Here is a 20,697-nt window from a genome sequence, read left to right on the forward strand (position 1 = left end):
GCTGGGTTTTGAGAGAGGATCATGGTCAACCAATAAGACCGTGAAAGAGAAAGGAGGCAGTGAGAGAGAGGAAGGCTCCTGAGTGATGCTCTACTGGCCAACCCCAGCAGCAGCCACCTGAACTTTCTGTTGTTGCATCCCTGACCCTCACTGCAGGAACCAGGAGTGGGCTAAAAATTCCACCTGCTATTCTCTATCTACAAGATAGTTTCACTATGTAGTAATTGAGATTTAAGCAGGAAGGCAAATAATAATGACTTACATGAGACATAGGAGACCACATTAACTGACATACAGGTCCAGGAGTATTAATATAACCAATTGGCTTATAATCCCTTTCCACTTCAAAGAAGAAAACAGTTTGATCTTTACTCTAAGGAAAAAGACACATCCACCAAATATATATTAGTATGAAATCTAGTCTATAGATCACAAAAAAAGCATTTAATAGCATACGCTATCTCTATCTACAATGGTCATATATCCCAGATTATTCTAGGAGAATTCTTATTTCTAAAACTTGCTCCATTTTCCCCATTAGAACTTTTGGCAAACCATGTGTTTCAATATGTGGTTCTGAAAATATGATCACCATACTTTCAGAAATGCACACAAAAAAATTCTACCATGCATATGCTCGCCTACTAGTGCATAAAGAATTTACATGGTTATTCTCTTCATTTATGACAATTCTATATAAGAACATACCTATGTTGAATAAAATACCGATTATAAACAATACAACTAGCATGGTCCCCAGTTGAAATTTCCTATTTATTTAAAATAAGCATTAGAACTCAATTTGCAAGAATTTTTTAAGTGTTATTCACATGCTCCAGCTCCATTCTGATTAAAAAGAGGGCTATTCACAGACTACATTGAAAGAATATGACTATAAAGAAAGCAAAATATGAATATATTGATAGAAAATGAATTTCAGTAAATAAGACATGATGAAGTAGGAGTACTTATAAGGCAATGTTAACTATAAAATTTCAACAAGAAAAGAAAGGAAATGTACTGCTTACCCCTGTGGCTAGAATTTCCCCATCACGTTCATAAGCTAAAGCAGTGACACGAGCAGTATGGGGTTTGAAAACCTGTTTCAAGCGAATATCGGCATCCGAAATTTTCTTCCGTCCCACAAAAATCGTGAGCCCTTTTGGATCATAAAGTTCAAGAATTCGAACAACTCCATCTTCAAATCCTACAATAATTTCTGCTCCAGTGAAGTTTACCTTGGAAAAAATTAAAGATAAGGGACCTGAAACGAGTTAATTGAGAAAGTTGGACTATATAACAGATATTTTATTTAGACTTAGGTAATTTAATATTGGCTGCCCATTGGCAATCCTTTATACCACTTTCTGGTAACCACTATCCATTCTAGCATATCTCTTTATAATCAGTGACCACAGGAAGGATAAATAATGTTAATTCAAACATTGAATGAACAAACAGCAGTGTGTCTGCCTACCACATGCTAAGCACCTATCATCAGCCACTCAGTGGTGAACATAAACAGACTCAGTGCTTGGTTTCACAGAGTTTTGGTCTAGTGAAAGGTTGGACACATTAATCATCACATAAATGAGTGTGAAATTATGAACTGAAATAAGTGCTAAAAGAAAAAAATGCATTCTCTGAGAGCATATAACAAAGAAGGCTGACCTCAACTTATGGCTTCCCTAAGAAAGAGATGGTGGAGCTGATAACAAAAGGATGCTCAGGAATTAGCTAGGTACAGGAAGGTGGGACAAGCATTCCTAAGAGAGAATATAACTTCTGCAGAAGTCCTGTGGCAGGAAATAACAGAATTCAAGAAAAAGTTATAGTATGACTAGAGTAAGAGAACATTTCCCCGGGAGGCTGGAGAGGAAGACAGGCAAGCAGTAGATGATAAAATGGGTTCCACGTCACATTAAGAAGAGTCTTCATAAAGTCTCAGCTGGAGATATAAATCTACCAATGTCTGAATGTACCAAATCTGCTGTCTTGGAAGAGCCTGGGCATCCTGTAGAGCTCAATGACAATCAGTTATGAGAATTTGGGGAATAAAAAAGTTGTACACCATTCAACTCCAGTTGAATGTTGTTTATCCAATAAAAATTAACTAAGTGTCTAAATGTACCAGTAACTATAGAGGCACAGGAGATGCAAAGAATAAGGCATGGTTGTCACCATGAAAAAAGTCTAGTGGGAAAGACAATAAAGCACATAATCCTAGTATGCTGTGATAAATGCTGTAAGAGATATACACACAAGCACTAAGGGGAAAAAATCACAGAGGAAGGAGGCCCTAACTCTACTTGAAGGTAGATTCATGGAGGGCTATGCAGAGATGATGTCTGACCTGAGCTGGGTCATAAAGACTGATGTGTAGCCTTCCAGAAAGGTAAAGGGGTATGGAGAAGGGACATTTTAATTGTAGCTTAAAATCCATATGATCATTACTCGGATATAAGCCTAAAAAAGGAAACATGCTGTGAACATTACACAACCATCTGAATAAACAATTCAATTACCTGGATTGTAGTTTTAAGACTTCAGTTAAGAGTGTAATTAGATTAGGATAGTGAGTGAGCTAGATCTGCCAATCCAAACGCTCTGTCATTTCTACTTGCTCTAGCCTCATCACAAAGCTGGCTCTGCTCCCTGGACTAAGTTCTCCTTCTGGTCTTGATCCCATCATGAAATTCCCCCTCATTCCAGTTATATCCACATTTACTTTTAGCCTGGAATATTTTCTCTTTAATTTCAACCCAAAATAATAAAGATTAAATATTTCCCCAAATAATTCCATGGCATTTTAAAAATATGGCTGCAAATCTTTGATGTGCCTGCCATGGAGAGATGGGGTTTAAGTCCCCTCCTCTTGATTCTGTATGGGACTTGTGACTGTGTGACTGTTTCACCCAATCAAGTATGGTAGAAGTGATATTTTAACTTCTGGGGAATGGGCCATAAAAGATCATCAGCTTCTACCTTTACTGTTGGAACACTAGATCTTGGAGCCCTGAGCTACCATGTAAAAAGTGTGTGACTGTCCTGAGGCTGCCATGTTCTGAGGAAGCCTAAGCCACATGGAGAGGGTATTATGTATAAACACTCCTATTGGCAGTCCCAGCATAGCCTAGCCTTCAAGTCGTCCAACCCAGGTGACAGCCTTGTGATCAAGAAGCCTTTGGGCTATTCCAGGCCCAGCCATTCACGTCTTCCCAGCTGAGTTCCCAGACACCCTAAAGCAGAGACAATCCATCCCTGCTGTCACCCGAATCTCAACACAAAGACTACATGAACAAAATAAAATGATTATCTTATGCCACTGCATTTTGAGATAGTATATTACACAGCAATTGATAAATGGAACAACCCCCTATCCCAGCTTAATTTGTTTCTATAGTTCTTGTAATTATCTAACATAAAATGTACTTAACTTACTTATTTTGACTACTATCTGTCTCTGCCTCCCTCCCACTAAAGCATAAGGTCCATGAGGGGCAAGTGTTTTTTGTCTTTTTATTCACTGCTATATTCCCAGAATCTAAAACAAGACCTGGCACATTGTTGGCACTCTGTAAATATTAATAGGATGAATGAAATCAAAGTCAGATGGGTCGAGGCTAGAGACACAAAGTTCTGTTGGGAAACTGCTTTGCAACATGAAACTATTACGAATCTACAGGTGGCATAAAAACAGAAATTTCACTAAAAACAAAACCAAACCCATAACAACAATCATGGTAAAGATTTCTATTACATTCTTACTAAAATAAACTAACTTAAAACTTTTATTATTCCTTAAAATTTTGAGTCAGCAAATATCTATATTTCCAAGAAATAGCATTGATATACCATATTTACCAACAGATTCTGGTAATTCATTATAACAACAAACTTACCATTCGGGGTACCCAAACAAGGGCAGTACCTCCTTGTTTGAATTTCATCTGAGTCAAAAGAGTTTTGCTAGCAAAATCATAGATTCGAACAGAGCCTATGGAAAGACAGTTTTAAAAGAAAAAAATTATATACATAATTTTTTAAGTCTTTGCTTACTTTTTACATATTGAATACTATAACAAGAAATTTCTTAACTAAATCAGTCAATAACTTTCTTTTGTAAAAAATTTCATGTACAACCTCAAACAGGTAATTCATAAACATGAATAATAAAGAATAAAACAGATGATTGACTGGTGGGTCAATTTCACCTTGCATAGTCCATATGGATTTGCCATAAGTTAAGAAGGAAGAAAGGAGATGGAAAGAATAGAAAAAAGACAAATGCGGACAATATCAAAATGAGCAGCATTTTCATGAACAATTTACAGATTGTGTCCTTATTTTAATCTCTCACAATAACCATGGCTGCTGCGTTTTGTGCCCTCTCGTCTCTGCAACTCACCTCACTTGCATTCAAGAGGCTCCCCTTTTGGGAAAATCCTCAAATGCTCTTAAGTCAAACACATATAAAAATTGTATTGCAAATAAAACAAAACAAGGCCAGATATATTTTTATTAAGGGTTCCTACTTACAGTCCAAGGCAGTTGTGGCCATGAGATAAGTGAGAGGAGAAACAGCCACGGCTTCAACAGCTCCGGAATGGAAGGAAAAGAGGCATTCTGGGTCCTGGGTCTGAGAATAGACAGACACTTACTAGATTTCAAAGACAAGGTGACATAGAATTAAGATCAAGTTTTAAAAAATGCAAAGGGAAAAATATAACACATGTGTGATTTTATTTACATAGAAATAAGAAAAAGCCCAAAAAGTTAGAAAGAACACGAGTTCAGATTTAGGAGAACCAGATAGACTCCTGGGCTTTGCCCTTAATGGCTGTGTGATTTTGTGCAAGTCACTTCAAATGCCAGTTTCCATTTCTTCATCTGTAAAATGAGATAACAGTTGCTTGCCTACTAAATAGGGTAGCGATGAGGATCACATGAGATAAAATAAATGAAAATTCCATATATTTATAAAAACTGTAAAGCACTTAATAATGTTAGGTGTTGTCACTGCCACTTTTCTGGTAAATTATGCTATGAGATAGATACTTTTTTATGTAAAATCATAATGAGAGAGAATTCTCAAGAGTAGAACATGTTGGACAAGATTTTTATGAGAACCATGATCAAATATGGAGAAAGATAAAGAATACTTTAAAGACAAATAAGAAAAGTTTTTACTATGAAAGTTTGGGGAAAATAAGAATAATAGGCAACTTACAATATTTGAAAAACTAAGGTCAAGCTTCCATATGGCTCCATTGGCATCCTAAAAAAATTAAATAGTACTTTTGTTTTATCATTTTAAACTTTCATCAAATTTTTTAAATGTTTTTCCTATGATTTAATAAAGTAAGGACAAGCAATAATACCAAAAGCTCACATATATTTTAAAGTATAATTGAAATTTAATAAAAACAACTCTATATTTTAGAATGCAGCCACACAACAAGCAATCTCATAACACTTACAGTCAAATGGACTTGTAGGCAAATCAATCATACTATTATTTTAATTTTTTGTCCCTGTAATGTTAAGGAGCCAAAAGAGAAGAATGCAACACACCTGAGCCAACCAAAAGTTATTTCCAGTTTCACTCATTTTTATCATAGAGAAGAGATTCACATTCTTGTCTACTTGAAGTTCATTAATAGGCTCAATTTCCAACAATCCAGTCTCATCTATTGTATCAGCAGTGTCTATTGTCTCAAAATCCCATATCTTGTAAAATGTAAAGAAAATATTTTAATCAATCAGTAGTTTCTGAACATTGATTTTCTAAGCCAGAAAAACCCTGACTTTTTTTTCAAAAGTCATTTCTTGTTCTTTCATGAAAAGTAACAATGAACAGGTGTGATAAGAACACCAAAACTTGAACTCTGGAATGTTACTCTGAACTAAGGTATGGTAAGGTATTACAGTTTCCTTTACATTTATAAAGATTAGTGAGAATGTACAGCCTTGCATAAGAATTTTAATTTGTCCAAAACAAATGTTATTTCAAGGTTTCTATTAGATCTCTTTTTACATAAAGTGGCCATAGGAGTATATGGTTCAGTTGTTCAGCAAGACATCATAATGAACCCTGTTTTCTACACACTAGTAGACCCCTGGAAGGGGGAAATACAGCTTCTTGCTTAATGACTCAAGCACTATCTCATTAGAAGCAAACAATATAGATGTAGATAAAGTCTCCATTAGAAAATGTTTCTCTTCCTGAATATTAATATTTCACACTTTATTATCTCATTGGGAAAATCTGGCATTTCCCCAAGTGCATACCACCAAACATGTTTCAGAGTAAGTGAGATAGTAAATGTTACTATCTCACAGTGAGACAGTAAAGTATAGATTGTTGCTCATTGGGAGAGGAGTCCAGAATACTACAAGAAGAGTGAGGGAGCACAGTTTTACCTCATGGTGGCAAGGAGGCTCAGCAGAACCTCCCCTGTGAGGGGCCAAAGTTCATTCTGGACAGTTCTGGCGACATACCCTGCCATGTGATCCTAGACTGAATAACTGAGTCTTTGAGAAAGGAACTCTGGGGAGACTGTCCCATAGATTAGCCTGGTTGGGGGAAGAGAAATATCTGAAGGTCAGGGTTAGGGTTAAGAATCAGACTAGGATCAGACTAACCCCTGGGAGTTGGGCTAGGTTTTCTCTAAACGGTAAGAGGTAGAGATTTACTGTGTGAAGGACTGAAAAGACAAGGACAGACTCTGAAAAGAGAAGCAAGCTTAGGAATTACTGGTGTCCATGAAGGGATCCTATATGAAATATTTAACTTCTTTTTTCCTGAAGTTTTCTCCTACTTGTTATTTGAACATTTTCGGGTAACGTATGTCTTAGAAAGACAGCAAATATATCATATGACAAAATAAAAGACACAAAAGATTCTCAGAGCAATGTGTGAAATCTAACAAGATTAAATTTAATATTGTAAAAGTAAAAACATACACTGGGGCTCAAAAAGCCAGTGGTAAGAAGACCCAGTGTGGGAGATATGGGTTAAACAATACTAAACACAGTAAGCTCAATTGGTAGCAACAGAGTGACCAGACTCTTAAAAAAAAATACAATCTCACTTTTGATAACACTTCTTAAACAATGTCAATAGAACACTACCACTTTCTTATGAAAGGCCCCACTGAAAATATCTACCAAGAGGACTACAAGGCAAATCCCAAGGCTACAGGTTGACCAGCCACAGCGGGTCAACATACTCATGAACAGAAAGTGCTAAATAGAGTGGGCGGGAGAAGTGTGACAACAGCAATCAAGGGGACTTAGATGCTAGAGCAATGTTCCAGCTTATCCCAGGCTTGGGCAAAAGAGTGTCCACAAGAGAAAGCAAGTGAGGTCCCTAGCATACGGGCAAGAAGAATGTAGCATTCATAGGCAAACTCCATCAGTTCACCTCTGGGTGTATTTCTATTTGGTAACCTCAGTGAAAAATAACTAACAAATGTTCAGCACCTTTGTTCCTACAAAATGGCCCATTCATATGGAGCCTTTTGGAAGGATATGTGGGTCTACTGTTCATCTTGTGCTAACATGAGTTTTCATCTTCTGAAGTTATTATTTCAACAGAATCAAAATAACAAGAGGCCCTCTCAAAGTTTCAGTGGTAAAATGCAGTAAATTAATTTTGACAAGAATGCAAATATTTACCACAAGAGAAGCATCATTTAAAGTGAGTTGGGCTGGAGAGTAAATGACTACTGATCTCCTTCACAAAATAACCTTTATGAGAAATAAAACCCTTTGGGGGATCTACAAGTCTTAAACGTGGGTGCTACCATCCAAGCATCAAGAAAACTTACCCTAACACATCCATCTGACCCAACCGTGATAACTTCACCCTCATCCAGCATTATCTGGTTAATGGGACCATTGTGACATGATTTGCTTGTACCTCGACAGAGCTCCACTTTGATCAGACCACCTTCCCAAAGCAGCATGTTGCCCCATTCTGACCCTGAGAGTACCTGGCAGATATGTGGAAAAAAGAAATGTGCATCAAAACAGGTAAGTGTATGTATTTATGTCTCAAATAGTAGGTGAAAATTATTTTTAAGGTTATTTTTAATGATTATAAAATTTTTTAATGGAAAAATTAAAAAATACATAAATGAAGACCTACTACCCCAGACACAACTACTAATAACATTTTGATGTATTTCCTTCCAGGATTATTATCAGTTTTACATCTTTGTGATTAGGCTGTATGTTGTTGGTAATTGTTCCTGTGTGTATACAATAGACTTCTTGGTACATCTCTTAGGACAAAAGACAGGAGTGGAATTAGATAAGAGTCTACTTTTTAAATGTAATACTGTCAAATTTTAGATATTAGATAACTTGTAAGGCCAGTCCTGAGTTAAGTAGATTATAGCATAATAGTATCCAATTTCAAACAAGGCTAATCATCTAAAACTTTTCTCAAATTAATCTGTTTAATCTGGCATTTTCCCAAGTGCATGACACCAAACATTAGTTGTTAAGATATTAAACAAGCGTCACAAAATAAAGCAATATTTATTGAGTATTGACTCTGTGCCAAGCACTGGTTCAGTACTTTATATATGTTAAGTTATTTAATGCAAAAAACCGTATGAACTAGGTACATTTATCAGGGATACCATGTACACTTGTGCATGTTGGGTACCTCATTCTCATAGAAGAAACAGCTTTTTCTGACTCCCACAAAGGAACCATATGGGCCAATGGTAGCCATGACTATTATTACCCCCATTTTACAAAGGAGAACATTGAAGCACAAAACAGTTAAGTAACTTGCCCAAAACTACCCAGTCAGCATTCTAATACAAGCAAGGTGGCTCAAAACCTCCTATTCTGACTACACAGCCCCAGAAGGCAGATGCTAGGATAAACAAAGTCAAACAACTTTATTTTCTCTAGGACCCCTGGGAACTTTTAATAGAGAAGTATTTGCTGGGAATCACCAAGATGAATTTTTAGATACAAAGGAATTTGACTTAAAATGTCTTATTTTTATGGAGCTTCTGTACAGACTGATGTTCCATAAAAATTTACTTTGGGAAACTGTATTCTAATTTTTGCCTCCATGCTCTAGAGGTCTGCATTTCCATCTCCCCCTTATCTAGAGAAACTGATGATTTTGTTCAGTCTTTTATTTCTTGGGTCTACCTATTTTTTAACAACTCTACCAACTTTACTGATTCTGTTCTTAAGCCTCAGCCTTTTATGGTAGAGTGTTTAGACTTATTTTCTTCTGTCCAGTGATGAAAGCCAGCAACGATGACAAAAACCTATAAGGCATTCCTTTCTGAAATGTGACTCATATCTAGCTTGCCTTTTCCATTTGTTCCAAGAAGTCTAGGCCCTTGATCATCTCTCTTTAGATGACAGCAACAGCTTCCATTCTAGCTCATTTCCTTGATTCCAGATTTCCCTTCTTCTAATCAACCTGGCATTTTATGGCCAAATTTGTTTATTACTTCTTTCATTTGCAAGTCTACTCTTCCCATGTAGAGTAGTTCTCTACCTATTAAACTCCTTGTACACTAGGACCCAGTCATACTTCTCAACCAAAAGTCTCCACTCTTTGCCAACATAAATGGTTTATTCCAATCTGCCCTCTAAAAATCTGATATTTATTTCTAATGCTAAATATTTCCTTTAGTTCCTCTATCATTTAAAATGGCTTATTTCTTCCCTATATCTATACAAATTCTACCAACCCTTTAAAAATATATATCTCATACCAGGTTTTTAACAAGGATTCTATTGACCTTTATCTTAGCTTAATTCTTACACTATTGAGAATTTGAAGCTGGGATGATTTAAGATCATCTCATGGATTTAGATACATTTTAGCCAGCATCCAAGGCTTTTTACTTCCTCCTCTATACCATGCTTTTGAATTGAGAAAATTCAGTCAGGTAGATGACTAGACCACTTGGTTCCTTAGAGTAATATTTGTATGCTGGCATTTACTTACAACTGAGATGATCACAAATAATAATCTATAATTCATTCTAATAGGAAGCTATGTAAAATACTGATAGAGAACTAATCCTAATTAACTATTATTTCAGGCAATATGCTTATAAATTTTATAAGAGGAAGAAAGGAAAGCAACTAACAATATTAAAGAATAAATTAACAGATTACAGTTGCAATGTTGCAGATGCCTCTATAAAGTGGTTGCTCTTTCTGAGTAATAATCTGACAAAAAAATAAATGCCACAAGGCTGTATATAACCTTTGACCCAATAAGTCTTCTTGGATCATGATAGCAAGACAAAATGGGGAAAAATAAGTAATATAAATACTGCAACTCTGTGACATAATTAAAAGTAAGAAATATTTGGGAGGCCGAGGCGGGTGGATCACGAGGTCAGGAGATGGAGACCATCCTCGCTAACATGGTGAAACCCCGTTTCTACTAAAAATATAAAAAATTAGCCGGGCATGGTGGCGGGCACCTGCAGTCCCAGCTACTCAGGCGGCTGAGGCAGGAGAATGGCGTGAATCCAGGAGGCAGAGCTTGCAGTGAGCGGAGATCGCCCCACTGTACTCCAGCTTGGGCAACACAGCGAGACTCTGTCTCAAAAAAAAAAAAAAAAGTAACAAATATGTCATTATGTTAATATATGAAAATGCTCACATTTATATTTAGTAAAAAGAAAATAGAAAATGGTGGGTACATATGGATTATGACAATTTCAGGGAAATATTTTAATTATAATTGATAATTGAAGAAGTAAAATTAAATTTTCATTACATTTACAATGATAATAGCTGTTATTGGCAGAGTTTGTTAGAATGTAATATATTTTCACATATGTGTGCTTTCATATATGTACTTAAAAACACAATTTTAATATTGTAGAATAGTGGCTGTACTCACCTTCCCATCTGGGAGTTCCATGTAGCCTTCTATATCAGTAGTGGTTGTTTTGCCAAATCGACCTAGTGATCCCTGCAGCTTGAGACCTGTGAATGTAAAAGCCATTTCCCAGAACCTACAAACAAGAAAGAGACTGAATGTACCTCAAAGATATTTTATTGATTTTTATTTTAATATGACCCATTTGCATATTTCAGAGTTGCATATATTATTTCATTCATTCATTCATTCATTTATCTGATTAAGATTTATTAAGTATCTACTACCTGTCAGGCAAGGTTCTAGGCAATATGAATTCAGCAATGATCAAAATAGGTGAAATATAAAATTTCCTGCCTTCACGCATCTTATATTTTAGGGCTGTGCTACCTAATACAGTAGCCTCCAGCTGTGTGTGACTATTTAAATTTAGATTTAAAGTAATTAACATTAAATAAAATCAAAATGTTAGTGTTTCAGTCACACTAGCCAATTTCAAGTGCTCAGTAACTACATGTGGCTGGCAGCCACTGTATTAGACAGCATAGAACATTCCCAGTCTGTCAGAAAGTTCTCTTAGACAGTATTGTTTTAGAAGATATAAAAGTTTTCCAAAGAATTCTAATTTACAAACTGTGTGACTTTGAGCACTTTTCTAGATCACCCTGTGCCTTCATTTTCTCAGGGATAAAATGAGAAAATTAGTAACACCTACCTCATAAAACTGTTGAAAAATTCTTAGAACAGTGCCTAGCATATCAAAGCAATCAATAAATGTTATTACTAACATTTTCTTATTAATAGTCTAAACAAATGGACAGGATGATGAAGACCACATAGAAAAAGAAGAAATATACAAGTAGATATAAAATAGATAATTGAGAGTATCAACAAGCCAATGATACAAAGCCAAAAGCCTAGATAGCCAACATCCTCTCCAAAGGAATGGTAGGTCCCCTGATGATATGCTTCCATATACTCTGGGTTCCTTCATAGCACTTCACACATGAAATTAACTGTTCAATGTCTGCCTTTTCCCCAAAGATATGGGGCATAGAAAATACAGATTTTACTACATAATCAGAAAATATAAGAAATTGGAAAATTTTAACATATAGCTAGCAGAAGTTTATTTGAAAATTCCCCAAAGATCACAATTAAAAATCTGCTCAATTAGTCTATATTTCTAATGAGTGAATAATAAAAAGACCAGATTTAAATTGAGACAAGAGGAATTTAGGATAGATAAAAATGTCTTTCTCTTAAACAGACTCTGATAATCAAGTTATGGGCAGCTCTGGGGTGGTAGAAGATTGTTACGCAAATGCATGAGACAAAGGGGAACAAAGATAGAGAAAGACAAGATCATTGCACCCTGGAAATAGACAAGGGTATGATACAATGAAAAGAGCATGGAGTTTGGAGCAAGACATAAGATCAAGAGTAGGCTCTGCCACTGTTTCGTATTGAGTGTTCCTTGTCAGGAATGATACTGTGATAATTCTTATTTTACAGATGAAGACTGAGTTGCTACAAACAAGAAATTCAGTAGTGGATGTGAAAGCTCAATATGAATTTGGAAATACCACCCCGATTTTAGTTATTAAGACACTACACAAACTCTTTTAGGAGTTGGAGCCTACAAAAAGGCAGCAGACTATAGTTAAAAGTCCTTATTTGGCTGGGCATAGTGGCTCACGCCTGTCATCCCAGCACTTTGGGAGGCCGAGGTGGGTGGATCACCTGAGGTCGGGAGTTCAAGACCAGCCTGACCAACATGGAGAAACCCAACTCTACTAAAAATACAAAATTAGCCAGGCATGGTGGTGGGTGCTTGTAGTCCCAGCTACTCAGGAGGCTGAGGCAGGAGAATCACTTGAACCCAGCGGGTGGATGTTGCAGTGAGCTGAGATCACACCATTGCACTCTAGCCTGGGCAACAAGAGCAAAACTCCATCTCAAAAAAAAAAAAGCTCTTATTTTATCTATGCTGTTTGCAGAAACAAAATCCCACATATCTAATTAGAAAAGGGGCATTACTAGTTAACTTTTAAAATAACATACTTTTAAATAATTCTAATGTTAACCAAAACAGCAAAAAAAAAAAGAAGTCTCTAGCTCTTAGGTCCTCTTAGAAAAATTCTCCTGTGATACATACTAGCACTTCTATTGGTTACCCGACCTACTTGATGTGGCCTGATCCTGATGTAGTAAGCTGCTCTTCATTATCAGGATTGAAAGTAACCTTAAAAACTTCCTGAGAAAAAGCTTTTGTCCTCAGTATGGGTTGTTCCTCTTTCCAGTTCCAGATAGTCAGTGTGTAGTCAGGGTTGCTACCGACAGACGCCAGCAAGGTACCGCTGTAGTTAAAGTTCACATAAGCATATCCCTTCTCAGTCCCATCTGGAAGGATGAATGGAAGCCTAATAAATAAGGGCACATTTATTTCATTTTCAAAAACATGATGTAAAAAAATAGAGAGGGAGTCAGCCCATGGTGATGTAAGAATGCCAAGAATACCCTAAAGGAACAATTCCAAAAACATTCACCATTCTTTAGCTTTAGAATGAATTATGTTATATGAAGGGGGAGGGTAAAGAAATCTTAATCACATACTGCATGAGAAAAACACTTTGAAAACATATTCCATTTTATGGCATGGGGAGAAACACAAAGCATATTAGATAGCAGAGTCAGAGTGTCAGACAGCAGTGTCCAGAGTGGCTCCAACTGGAATAGGAGCTGGGTAAAATGAGGCTGAGACCTACTGGGCTGCATTCCCAGGAGGCTGGGCATTCTAACTCACAGGATGAGATAGGTGGTTGGCACAAGATACAGGTCAAAAGACCCCACTGATAAAACAGGATGTGGTAAATACAATGGCCCAAAACCACCAGATTCAAGATGGTGATGAAAGCAACCTCTGGTCTTCCTCACTACTCATTATATGCTAATTATAATGCATTAGTATGCTAAGGACACTCCCACCAGCACCATGACAGCTTATAAATACCATGGCCACATCAGAAAGTTACCTTATATGGCGTAAAAAGGGAGGAACCCTCAGTTCCAGGAATTGCCCACCCTTTTCCTGTCTGGAAACCTCATGAATAATCCACTCCTTGTTTAGCATATAATCAACAATAACTATGAGTATTCTTAGCCAAGCAGCCCGAGCCACTGCTTGGGCTCTGCCTATGGAGTAGCCATTCTTTTATTGCTCCATACTCTGCCTATGGAGTAGCCATTCTTTTATTCCTTTACTTTCTTAATAAACTTGTTTTCATTTTACTTTACGGATTCACCTCAAATTCTTTCTTGCACAAGGTCTAAGAACCCTCTCTTGGGGTCTGGATCAGGACCGCTTTCCCATAACAATTCCATTAAATAAATCATTTTTCTTTTTTTCTTTATTTCTTCTAAAACACCAAAGATACATCTGCAGAACATGCAAGTTTGTTACATAGGTAAACGTGTGCCATGGTGGTTTGCTGCACCTATTGACCTATCCTCTAAGTTCCTTCCCCTCATCCCCACCCCCCAACAGGCCCTGGTGTGTGTTGTTCACCTCTCTGTGCCCATGTGTTCTCAATATTCAACTCCCATTTTGAGTGAGAATACACAATGTTTGGTTTTCTGTTCCTGTGTTAGTTTGCTGAGGATGATGGCTTCCAGCTTCATCCATGTCCCTGCAAAGGACATGATCTCATTCCTTTTTACGGCTGCATAGTATCCCATGGTGTATATGTACCACATTTTCTTTATCCAGTCTATCATTGATGGGCACTTGGGTTGGTTCCATGTTTTTGCTATTGTAAATAGTACTGTAATAAACATACATGTGCATGTCTCTTTACAGCAGAATGATTTATATTCCTTTGGGTATATACCCAGTAATGGCATTGCTGGGTCAAATGGTATTTCTGGTTCTAGATCCTTGAGGAATCTGTCTTCAACAAGGGTTGAATTAATTTACATTCCCACCAACAGTGTAAAAGTGTTCCTATTTCCCCAGAGCCTTCCCAGCATCTATTGTTTCCTGACTTTTTAATAATTGCCATTCTGACTGGCACGAGATGGTATCTCATTGTAGTTTTGATTTGCATTTTTCTGATGATCAGTGATGTTGAGCTTTTTTTCATATGCTTGTTGGCTGCATAAATGTCTTCTTTTGAGAAGTATCTGTTCATATCCTTTGCCCATTTTTTGATGGAATTGTTTTTTTCTTGTAAATATGTTTAAGTTCCTTGTAAATTCTGGATATTAGACCTTTGTCAGACGGGTAGACTGCAAAAATTTCTCCCTCTCTATAGGTTGCTTGTTCATTCTGATGATAGTTTCTTTTGCTGTGCAGAAGCTCTTTAGTTTAATTAACTCCCCTTTGTCAATTTTGGCTTTTGTTGCAATTGCTTTTGGCTTTTTTGTCATGAAGTCTTTGCCCATGCCTATGTCCTGAATGGTATTGCCTAGGTTTTCTTCTAGGGTTTTTATTGTTTTTGGTTTTACATTTAAGTCTTTAATCCATCTTGAGTTAATTTTTGTATAAGGTGTAAGGAAGAGGTCCAGTTTCAGTTTTCTGCATATGACTAGCCAGTTTTCCCAGCACCATTTACTGAATAGGAAATCCTTTCCCCGTTGCTTGTTTTTGTCAGGTTTGCCAAAGATCAGATGTGTGGTGCTATTTCTGAGGTCTCTGTTCTGCTCCATTGGTCTATATGTCTGTTTTGGTACCAGTACCATGCTGTTTTGGTTACTGTAGCCTTGTAGTATAGTTTGAAGTCAGGTAGTATGATGCCTCCAGCTTTGTTCTTTTTGCTTAGGACTGTCTTGACTGTATGGGGTCTTCTTTGATTCCACATGAAACTTAAAATAGCTTTTTCTAATTCTGTGAAGAATGCTAATGGTATTTTGATGGGAATACCATTGAATCTATAAATTACTTTGGGCAGTATGGCCATTTTTACAATATTGATTCTTCCTATCCATGATCATGGAATGTTCTTCCATTTGTTTGTGTCCTCTCTTCCTTCCTTGAGCAGTGGTTTGTAGTTCTCCTTTAAGAGCTCCTTCACATCCCTTGCTGGCTGTGTTCCTAGGTATTTTATTCTCTTTGCGGTGATTGTGAATGGAAGTTCATTCATAATTTGGCTCTCTGCTTGCCTATTGTTGGTGTATAGTAATGCTTGTGATTTTTGCACATTGATTTTGTATCCTGAGACTTTGCTGAGGTTGTTTCTCAGTTCAAGAAGTTTTTGGGATGAGATGATGGGGTTTTCTAAACATAAAGTCATGTCATCTGCAAACAGTGACAACTTGACTTCCTCTCTTCCTATTTGAATACGCTTTCTTTCTTTCTCTTGCCTGACTGCCCTGGCCAGAACTTACAATTCTATGTTGAATAGGAGTGGTGAGAGAGGGCATCCTTGTCTTGTACCAGTTTTCAAAGAAAGTGCTTCCAGCTTTTGCTCATTCAATATGATATTTGCTGTGGGTTTGTAATAAATAGCACTTATTATTTTAAGATATGTTCCATCAATACCTAGTTTATTGAGAGTTTTTAACATGAAGGGATGTTAAATTTTGTCAAAGGCCTTTTCTGCATCTATTGAGATAATCATGTGGTTTTTTACTTTGGTTCTGTTTATGTGATGGATTATGTTTATTGATTTGTGTAAGTTGAAGCAGCTTTGCATACCAGGGATGAAGGCAATGTGATCGTTTTTTGAAGTGCTGCTGAATTCAGTTTGCCAGTATTTTATTGAAGATTTTTGCATTGATGTTCATCAGGGATATTGGCCTGAGGTTTTCTTTTTTTTTGTTGTGTCTCTTCCTGGTTTTGGTATCAGGATGATGCTGACTTTGTAAAATGATTAGGAAAGAGTCCCTCCTTTTCAAATGTCTGGAATAGTTTCAGAAAGAATGGTAGCAGCTCCTCTTCGTATTTCTAGTAGAATTCAGCTGTGAATCCATCTGGTCCTGGGCTTTTTTTGGTTGGTAGGCTATTAATTACTGCCTCAATTTCAGAGTGTGTTATTGGTCTATTCAGGGATTCAACTTCTTTCTGGTTTAGTCTTGGTAGGGTGTATGCTTTCAGGAATTTATCCATTTCTTCTAGATTTTCTAGTTTATTTGCATAGAGGTGTCTATAGTATTCTCTGATGGTATTCTGTGTTTCTGTGGGGTCAGTGGTGATATCCACTTTATTTTTTTTTTATTGTGTCTACTTGATTCTTCTCTCCCTTCTTCCTTACTAGTCTAGCTAGTGGTTTACCTATGTTGTTATTTTTTTCAAAAAACCAGCTCCTGGATTCATTCATTTTTTTGGAGGGTTTTTCTGTCTCTATTTCCTTTTGTTCTTCTCTGATCTTAGTTATTTATTGTCTTCTTCTAGCTTTTGGATTAGTTTGCTCTTGCCTCTCTAGCTCTTTTAATCGTGATGTTAGGGTGTCAATTTGAGATCTTTCTGGTTTTTTGATGTGGGCATTTAGTGCTATAAATTTCCCTCTTAACACTGCTTTAGCTGTGTCCTAGAGATTCTGGTACATCATCTCTTTGCTCTCATTGGTTTCGAAGAACTTCTTGATTTCTGCCTTAATTTCATTATTTACACAGGAGTCATTCAGGAGCAGGTAGTTCAATTTCCATGAAATTGTGTGGTTTTTAGTGAGTTTCTTAATCCTGAGTTCTAATTTGATTGCACTGTGATCTGAGAGACTGTTTGCTATGATTTCAATTCTTATGTATTTGCTGAGGAGTGTTTTACTTCCAATTATGTGGTTGATTTTAGAATAAGTGTCATGTAGCACTGAGAAGAATGTATATTCTGTAGATTTGGAGTAGAGAGCTCTGTAGACGTCTACTAGGTCCACTTGATCCAGAGCTGAGTTCAAGTCCTGAATATCCTTGTTAATTTTCTGTCTTGTTGCTCTAATACTGACAGTGGGGTGTTAAATTCTCCCACTATTATTGTGTGGGAGTCTAAGTCTCTTTGTAGGTCTCTAGGAACTTGTTTTATGAATCTGGGTGCTCCTGTATTGGGTGCATATATATTCACAATAGTTAGCTCTTCTTGAATTGTTCCTGTTACCATTATGTAATGCCCTTCTTTGCCTTTTCTGATTTGTGTTAGTTTAAAATCTGTTTTGTCAGAGACTAAGATTGCAACCCCTGCTTTTTTTTTTCCTTCCCATTTACTTGGCAAAATTTCCTCCATTTCTTTGTTTTGAGCCTGTGTGTGTCTTTGAAGGTAAGATGGGTCTCCTGAATTACAGCACACCAATGGATCTTGACTCTTTATCCAGTTTGCCAGTCTGTGTCTTTTAATTGGGGCATTTAGCCCATTTACATTTAAGGTTAGTATTGTTGTGTGTGAATTTGAATAAATCTCTTTTCTATCTTCCACTGGTTCTGTTTCTCTGGAGAACCTTGACTTATAAAATAACCTTCTTCTTCAGAATGTTATTATCCTTGTGCATGAAATATTTAAATGTGCTTCTGGACTCACCTCGAAGGATTCTGTATGGTCTCAGAGAAGGATATTCATAAATGATAATATCTGGAAAACTCCCTTTTTCAGCTACTGTGAAGTAAGTTTTATGTGGATGAACCTAAAAAAGATAAAATTTCACCAAAATATTAAAAGAAAGATTTTTGCATAAATAGGCTGATATATGCAGTATTTAGCATCCACTATTTTATAATTTGTTATTAGGCTTTACTCTAATAGAAAACTCAAAAATGGGCATCAAATAAATATCTGATGATGGATACAACTGAAACTGAAAACTAGAATACACATTTTAAGTTTTACTTTAAGACAGTCATTTCTAACTCTGCAATTTTTTTTAATTGCCATTGGAAGAGCTAGAACAATGGTTCTCAATCTTTAATGTGCATCAGAATCCATTGAAGGGCTTATTAAAATACAGATTGCAAGCCCTAATCCCCAGAGTTTCTGACTTAATAGGTCAGGCTGGGACTCAAGAATTTGCATTTACATGTCTAGCAAGGTAATTTCTAACTAGGTGATTTACATTCTAACAAGGTGATTTACATTTCTAACAAGATGATGTTGATGCAGCTAGTTTGGAGACCTTGCTTTGAGAACAACTAAGTGAGATGAATTGTCTACCCTACATATAAATCAACCTAAATTTTGTATAGAAAAGCTCATGGATTGTATGGGATTCTTGTTTCCAGACCAGGTTACATCACAATTTTTTAAATTTCACTGTGGAAAAAACTTACAAACGAATGAAACTTACTAGAAGTGAGATGTAATATTTCCAAGCCAGACACAGAGGAAATTACAGTAATTGTGCCCTGGATAAACTATTTGTTTCAGTATTTTCAAAGATAACCATATAAGTTGGATAAAATAGTATGTTCATTTCTGTTATTTTTGTCTATTGGTAAGCCAAATGTATAGGAAGGGTAAATCACCAGTCAAAAAATGAAAATAAAAATAAGCTGTTATAAGGATAAGCTATTTAAAACACATATGATGCTTATAAAATTCTGTTTTCAGATATTATTTCACATCTCCTGATTATATATAAGACAAAGAGCCTGGTTCTCAGATATAGATTGCTAATCATGGTACCCAAGATAACATTGTTTCCTTTAAATTTTACACCAACCTTGTGAGCTTGGATACCACTATTATCTCCATCTTATTGATGAGTAAACTGAGACACAGAGTTTAAGTAACTTGCCTGCAGTCACACAGTCTACAATGTGTTAAGTGTAAGAGACAGGATTCAAGCCAAATGTTAGAATCAAGAAACAAATGGGACTAAGAAATAGCAGATCTCAAGGAGGTAGGGGAAATGGAGTAAGACCATATCTATCTAGATTCCCATTTGTAAAGAAATATGGTGTAGAACGTGTGATCAAAGAAATTGGGATGAAGATTCAGGCAAATCCTTTACCCTTCTAGGTCTTGTCTACAGTAAGTTAAAAAGTTTCTGCCTCTCATATTGGAAATTGCTGTGGGGTTGGGTTTGGGAGTTTTATTTATTTATTTATTTATTTATTTATTTATTTATTTATTGAGACACAGTCTCACTCTGTCATCCAGGCTGGAGTGCAGTGGCACGATGTCTGCTGTCTGCAATCTCAGCCTCCCAGGCTTAAGCAATTCTCATGCCTCAGCCTCCCAAGTAGCCGGGATTATAGGTGTGTGCCACCACACCTGGCTAATTTTTGTATTTTTAGTAGATATGGGTTTTCACCATGTTGGCCAGGCTTGTCTTGAACTCCTGGCCTCAAGTGATCCACCCACCTCTGCCTCCCAAAGTGCTGTGATTACAGGCAGGAGCCCCTGCACCAAGCCAGCAGTTTTATTTTTGGCGAAGAACTGGAATTAGTAAATCATTTACTTTACACTCAACACAGAGATTCACCCTACCTTTTCCAGGTAGGGTGCCCAAACACTTTTCTCATAGCCTTGCTAAAGTATTTCTCAACCATAACTGGATAACCGTTTCAGAAAAGATGAGGTAACATGGACAGTGGAGGCAAGGCCTCTGTCACTACCCAGGCTTCAACAGCTCCAGCACACACAGAGAAAAGGCCTTGTGGACATAAAATTGCTCAACATCCAGGTGGATGAGGATTAGGATTAGCTTTTTTTTTTTTTTTTTTTTTTTTTTTTTTGAGACAGAGTCTTGCCCTGTCACCCAGGCTGAAGTGCAATGGCACAATCTCAGCTCACTGCAACCTCCACCTCCCAGGTTCAAGTGGTTCTCCTACCTCAGTCTCCTGAGTAGCTGGGATTACAGGCGTGCACCACCGTGCCTGGTTAATTTCTT

General features: G+C 36.8%; 1 protein-coding gene across 1 annotated transcript in view; it reads right to left on the reverse strand.

Moving 5' to 3' along the window:
• Window positions 1-262: 262 nt before the first annotated feature.
• The window catches only part of CFAP44 (cilia and flagella associated protein 44), a gene marked incomplete at its 3' end in the record, with an annotated part of 44,746 nt that continues 24,311 nt past the window's right edge, over window positions 263-20,697 (reverse strand). The window contains exons 6-15 of the mRNA XM_011966826.1: window positions 18,390-18,492; window positions 13,072-13,288; window positions 10,907-11,021; window positions 7,833-7,997; window positions 5,575-5,730; window positions 5,231-5,278; window positions 4,540-4,639; window positions 3,903-3,997; window positions 1,029-1,238; window positions 263-373 (exon numbers count right to left, since the gene is read on the reverse strand). Coding sequence (XP_011822216.1) covers window positions 263-373; window positions 1,029-1,238; window positions 3,903-3,997; window positions 4,540-4,639; window positions 5,231-5,278; window positions 5,575-5,730; window positions 7,833-7,997; window positions 10,907-11,021; window positions 13,072-13,288; window positions 18,390-18,492 — 1,320 coding nt within the window. The remainder of the gene's footprint in view (window positions 374-1,028; window positions 1,239-3,902; window positions 3,998-4,539; window positions 4,640-5,230; window positions 5,279-5,574; window positions 5,731-7,832; window positions 7,998-10,906; window positions 11,022-13,071; window positions 13,289-18,389; window positions 18,493-20,697) is intronic.

Source organism: Mandrillus leucophaeus, unplaced genomic scaffold, assembly GCF_000951045.1.
Source record: "Mandrillus leucophaeus isolate KB7577 unplaced genomic scaffold, Mleu.le_1.0 Scaffold775, whole genome shotgun sequence".
Classification (NCBI taxonomy): Eukaryota; Metazoa; Chordata; class Mammalia; order Primates; family Cercopithecidae; genus Mandrillus; species Mandrillus leucophaeus.